Raw genomic sequence first — 6,419 nt, forward strand, 5'->3', positions numbered from 1 at the left:
AACTCTTGATTTCAGTTCAGATCATGATCTCACAGTTGTGGGATCGAGCCCCATGTCAGGCTCTGCACTGGGTGTAGAGCCTGTTTGGGATTCTCTCTCTCCCTCTCTCTGCCACTCCCACTCATACACACACACTCAAAATAAATTAACATTTAAAAAAGATGAACTATCTGGTTTTTCTTCACCAGATATCCACCTAAGAATTTTGCTGTCATTTAAATGCAATTAAAAATGTAGATTTTGGGGCACCTGGGTGGTTCAGTCAGTTAAGCATCAGATTTTGGCTCATGTCATGATCTCACCATCGGTGAGTTCAAGCCCCACATTGGGCTCTCTGCTGACAGCTCAGAGCCTGGAACCCAGTTTGTGCTGTGTCTCCCTCCCTCTCAGCACCTCTCCCGCTCATACCCTTTCTCTCCTTCAAAAATAGACATTTTTTAAAAGTGTAGATTTTAATCAGAAAATACTAGATTGCTATTCCATTCTTCTGAGAAACCCTAGAACTGAGTATTGGTTGATCTGATGGTTTCAGTGTGCTTGAAGCTCGACCCCCTATTGAAGAACTTTGGTCCTAAAATTCTGATGTTTGATTTTTCAGTCATTCTATTAAGTCTTTTAATTTCAGCCTGATTTCAAAAGTGATTAACAGAAAAGTCTAGGTATGAAATAAAGGCCTGTATCTTTCTTGTCTTGCTTCATCTCCTGACTTCTGTTCCCCGTCCCAAAGAACATATTTAGGTGGAAGAAATAACTTGTCACACCTAATATAGTACCAACTATCCTTTACCATAAAAGAAAATTGGGCTTTTTAGAGTCAACAATTTAAAAATGAACTTTGGCCTAAAATTAATATCTGTATGACTACAACTATTCTTTCAATATATTTAATGTCCTGGAAAAAATAAAGGTTGGCTTAGAATCACGTGCTCAATTTGAGCCACGTTTGAGGCTCACTTGCGTTTCTGCACCTCACCAGCTGGGAGGCCCCGGGTCAAAAAGAGTTCTTCCTGTGTTAGGCACTAACCCTCTCACCTCTAGTAGCAGGGGTCAGTGTAATAAAATGTCCTCCATCTACAGTACCCATAGGATTTGGAGATTCCCCCTCTCCCCAAGTATGTCCTGCCATTCTCCACGTCTGTGGAGTATGTCCATTGTCCATGTCCACAACTGGCTCCCGTGCTGCTTTGGGACCTGCTCTGTCTGTCCCGGTGGGGCTGAAACTGGGTGTTTTTGAGGTGAAGGCTTTCTCTCCTGGAATTCCCCATGGGGGATTAAGAAAGCCTGAGGTTAAAATGACTTACAAGGTCTTGTGCCAGACATACTTTGTTTTATGTTGAAGTAATTTTGGTAGTTTCGCAGGGGGTCAGGGGGAAATCCAGTTGGGTGAAGTTTTATTAGGGCTCTGGCATTATATTTCAGCTTAGTAACATCTTAAAAGGGTGCCTGGGCAGTAGATGCTTCCAGCCTTAAGCAAATCTGTGGGCCGTGCGTAGGTCCGTGTGAATATCTACAGGGACGTGCCTGGCTGCAATGGGCATACATAAGAGGGGCGTCCGTCTTTGTGAGCGACTCAGCAGCTGGCGGAGGAAGCACACAGCACAAAGCTGTTAGGAGGTTCGGGACCTGATAGAGGAAGTCCCCACAGATCGCTGTCTGCCTTGGGAGTGGATTTTCTCCCATTTGACCTACAGCAAAGTCGCATCAACACACTTCTCTGTTTTCATTTGTCAATAGGAAACCGAAAAGAGAAGAGCACCTAAGTGAAGAAGCCATCAAGGTGATCGCTAGCCTTCCTGACTTAACGTTCATGCATGCCAAGGTGTTGATGTTCCCAGCCACGTTAACACCTTCCACAAGGTCCCAAGAGAAAGCAGACTGATAACCGATGTGAATTGGACACTTTCAATTGCTTTTCCTTTCCTCCAGCCCTTCCCTACTATCAAAAGCATACCTGCTCTAATTAAAAAAAAAAAAAAAAATTCAGCTGATTTGTTGGTAAGCCGCACTAGAAAGGTATACATAGTAATGTATATTTATTTACATACTGAAGTCCTAAATTTATATTAGAAAAAATGTAAATAATCGGGGGTGAACATTTTTGAAGATTTATTCTTTTTGTGTTGCTGGGGTGTATACATTTATGTCTTTGTGAAATACACTGGTGGTGTCCTTCTTACAAAACTTTTGAAATAAAAAAAAATTAAAAACTCAAATCTCCACTGTCTGTGAAATCCCCTTCAGTCTTTTCAGATTGCATTGAATGTTCTATTAATTTTTCATATCATATGTTGAATTACTTTTGCTATCATAAATAAGCTCCAAAGTGTCCATTTAATTTTTTTTTTTTTTTCCAATTTTACGTGTGGTGGGTTTGTTTCAGATCTGGCTTTTTTTAACATTTTTGTGCTTTTTTTTTTTTTTTTTTTTTTTTTTAATCTTTTCAATCTGGCATATTGCTATTTGACCTTTTGCGAGGTACTTAATTGACTGCTGTTTTGTTGTAGGGTATGGATCATTGTCAGAACTTGATTGGAGGGGTTTAAAGAGATTGTGTCTGTTTTAAATCAGTTTGGTTGGAGAAGGACCAAATTATATGAATGTCTTACAATGAAATTTACTTGTTTTAATGATTTTGTTTTATCGTACCACTATTTTTTGAGGATTTTGCACAGTGTAAAATGACATAATCATAGATTGCTATGGTTTAGGCTGTATATACAGTAAAAACTATGGGTTTTAAATGTTTGGGGAAATTCCTATGGAAAAAAGAAAGACATGTAGAGGAACCTCTAACAAGGTGAATGTGCATGCCCAGGTCTTTTGAGATTTCAGTGTGTAAATTTCCTTTTAGCTTACACAAAAATAAAATAATTTAAAAGAAATTTAGCATTGTGTTTTTGTACTTTGGTATCTGAGGGAAAATGTAATGAGTTTGGATATGAAATTTTATTCCATGTTAATGTATTTCAATCCAGAGGAAATCATTTGGTAGGGCTTCCGCTTTTTGAAACCAGAAGGAATTAGAATCTGGCCCACAGGAACTGGGTCAGTACTAAGCTGAGCTGTTTTTATGTAGAACATGAGATCATAAAAGAAATTCCCATGATTCACTATAATATATCTTCAACAGAATTGGCAAGGTTAAATAAGGATTTATAGGGAATTTTTTTCTTTTCTAGGAAATACATGCTTGATGATGATGTGAGCAGAAAATTCCTAAAACGTTATTTTTAAATACTGTTATTAGATATTGCTCCCACAGAGTCACATGACTTATTTCATTAGAAACAGGCAGGCAGCCCGACCCCAATTGTACCTCATGTGCTGTGGGAATGTTCTGTGGGACCCTGTGCCCCTCCCTCGATGACAGACTCGGGTGCTGCCAGTTTATCACAAAGGCCGTCAGAACCGTCGGTGAGTATGACGGAAGTGTGGCCTGGGGTAGCCGTGCCTATCCAGACCATCTCCCACCATGCATCCAACCTTGGGGTTTCTTTGTGTTTTGTTTTTGTTTTGTCTGTCTTTTCGAAGAAGCCTTTGTTTCAGAATAGGCACAAGTCTTTTGCCCGGTGGCCCTTCTGAATGGAAGGGTAACAATATTCCTCAGCAGAACTTCGTATGTGTCAGTGATTGAAGCCTAAAAGCCCTAAAGGGCCGCTTCTACAGCACATTGCAACTACCCTGTACTGGCAACCTTCACCAACGTTAAGTTCACGGCCCATTTATTAGCTGCGCTACTGTGAGAGTCAATTGACTTGTCTTAGCCTTCATTTAAAAATGGGAATGATAGGGGCGCCTGGGTGGTGCAGTCGGTTAAGCGTCTGACTTCAGCCAGGTCACGATCTCGCGGTCCGTGAGTTCGAGCCCCGCGTCAGGCTCTGGGCTGATGGCTCGGAGCCTGGAGCCTGTTTCCGATTCTGTGTCTCCCTCTCTCTCTGCCCCTCCCCCGTTCATGCTCTGTCTCTCTCTGTCCCAAAAATAAATAAAAAACGTTGAAAAAAAAAATAAAAAAAAAAAATAAAAATGGGAATGATAGGGGTGCCTGGGTGCCTCAGTCGGTCCAGTGTTCAAGTTCAGCTCAGGTCATGATCTCATGGTTTGTGGGTTCGAGCCCTGTGTCAGGCTTTGGCTGACAGCCTAGAGCCTGCTTGGGATTCTCTGTCTCCCTCTCTTTCTGCCCTTCTCCTCATGCTCTCTCTCAAAAATGAAAAAAATTTTTTAAAAATGTATTTTTTTAATAGGAATTATACTACCTTCCTGTGGGGTTGTTGTATTAAATAGTAAGCAAAATGTGTCACATGAGGATAGAATCAGTAAGTGAATGTAGAGTTAGCAAAACCTGTGATGGCTGGAGTCCCCATAGATTCAAGAAGCAATCACAGGAGAAAGGATCATGGAAAATAACAAGTTATTGCATAATTTAGAAAAAGTCAAGGGGCAGGGGCCCCTGGGTGGCTCAGTCGGTTGGGCATCTGACTTCAACTCAGGTCATGATCTCGCAGTTAGGTTCGTGAGTTCGAGCCCTGCATTGGGCTCTGTGCTGACAGCTCAGAGCCTGGAGCTTGCTTCGGATTCTGTGTCTTCTCTCTCTGCCCCTCCTCGGCTCATCGTCTGTCTCTCCCAAAAATAAATATTAAAAAAAAAAAGTCAAGGGTTGCCTGGGTGGCTCAGTCAGTCAGGCATCCTTTCTCAGCTCAGGTCATGATCTCAGTTTGTGAGTTCAAGCCCTGCTTCGGGCTGTCTGCTGTCAGCGTGAAGCCTGCTTTGGATCTTCTATCCCCCCCGTCTCTGTCCCTCCCCTGCTTGTGCACAGCACGCTCTTTCTGTCTCTCAAAAATAAACATTTAAAATAAAACAGAAATAGAAACGGTCAAGTGAACCTTCCTCATGAAAGTGACTCTGCTTTAATGACACACGGAATGGATATTTCATCTTAGAACCACTTGTTGGTAAACCAGTTTTCCCTTTTGTTTGTCCCATTGGCCTTCGATGCTTTAATCACAACAGGCACATCCGTACTGGATTATCATAGGTTAAAGTCTCGCCTTGACCAGAAGTACTTGCACCAAACCAGGACTTAAGTTGTGCCAGAAGGCAGTAGCGGTGGCCGGTGTGGAAAGAGCCCAAAGCGTCTCTACGGGTCTCAGCTAAGGGAGGGCTCGTTGGCTGCAAACGGCAGCTGACCATCGGTCTTTCTCAAAGTTAAGCAGGAGAACCCTGCAGAGTTGGGGAGAAGAAACCAAGGAGGCAGATCCCCTAAAAGCCAAATCACACAGAGTGGAGACTGATTTAACCATCAGCTTTGCATTCTCAACACCTTAAAGCCAGCTCAACTCCTCCCCTAGCATCTCGTTTCACTTGATGGCCAAATGCAAGTAGCCATACATAAGCTCCCATTTAATCCGAGCCAGAGTGGGAAGTATAGGAGGAATGCCCCTAAACTGAGTCATGTCACTACTATTTTTGTGAGTCATTCTTTTATATAGAAACTTGTTCTTCCCTCCACATGATTATCGTGTTCTTTATTTAGATCTTGTCATCTTTTCCTTCCCTCATGTTTCTTGAATCAGGATTAGGCTTGGCTGTGAGTAGCAAAAACCCAAAATACTGCATTTCATGTAATAAGATTCATACTTCTGTCACATCTGAACTTATCTGAAATTGGGACGTGTCCTACCGTTGGAAGGGGTGTCCATTTCATTGGCAGTGGTTTCTTTTCATGATCTACAAAATAATGCCGTCTTAAAATCAATGACAAGAGTTGATGAAAAATGGTAATGGTGGCTTAAACAATAGAAGTTTCTTTCTCTTGCCTGTAAAACACAAGGAAAGCTGTCAGGGGCTGGTGAAGAGACTTCATGAGATCATCAGAGACTTAAGCTCTCAACTGTGTTGTTGTTTCACCATTTCCGACACCATTCCAATGGTGTCTACCTTATGGTCCAAGGTGACTATTGATGGTACGGGCACTATGCCTACGTTCCAGCCATCGATAAAGGAAGAGTGAAGAAGGGCATCCTCCCTCTCGTTAAGAACCCTTTCCATGATGGGGCGCCTGGGTGGCTCAGTCGGTTAAGCGGCCGACTTCGGCTCAGGTCATGATCTCACAGTCCGTGAGTTCGAGCCCCGCGTCGGGCTCTGTGCTGACAGCTCAGAGCCTGGAGCCTGTTTCAGTCTGTGTCTCCCTCTCTCTCTGCCCCTCCCCCGTTCATGCTCTGTCTCTCCCTGTCTCAAAAGTAAATAAAATGTTAAAAAAAAAAAAAAAAATTAAAAAAAAAAAAAAAAAAGAACCCTTTCCATGATGTACACAAGATAGTTCTAATTACAGTACTATCTTTAGGGCAGAACCTAGTTGCGCCATATCGAGCTACAAAAGAGAGTGGGAAATACCTTTATTTTGGGCAGCCATCTAAATGGGG

General features: G+C 42.3%; 1 protein-coding gene across 5 annotated transcripts in view; it reads left to right on the forward strand.

The window, feature by feature from the left end:
• Positions 1–2,882, forward strand: part of AFTPH (aftiphilin) — a 67,180-nt gene extending 64,298 nt beyond the window's left edge. For all 5 annotated transcript variants that reach the window (XM_049650314.1, XM_049650312.1, XM_049650311.1 and 2 more), the window contains one exon: positions 1,735–2,882. In XM_049650314.1, coding sequence (XP_049506271.1) covers positions 1,735–1,879 — 145 coding nt within the window. In that variant the 3' untranslated portion in view covers positions 1,880–2,882. The remainder of the gene's footprint in view (positions 1–1,734) is intronic.
• The last annotated feature ends 3,537 nt before the right edge of the window (positions 2,883–6,419 follow it).

The sequence above is a fragment of the Panthera uncia genome (assembly GCF_023721935.1).
Source record: "Panthera uncia isolate 11264 chromosome A3 unlocalized genomic scaffold, Puncia_PCG_1.0 HiC_scaffold_11, whole genome shotgun sequence".
Classification (NCBI taxonomy): Eukaryota; Metazoa; Chordata; class Mammalia; order Carnivora; family Felidae; genus Panthera; species Panthera uncia.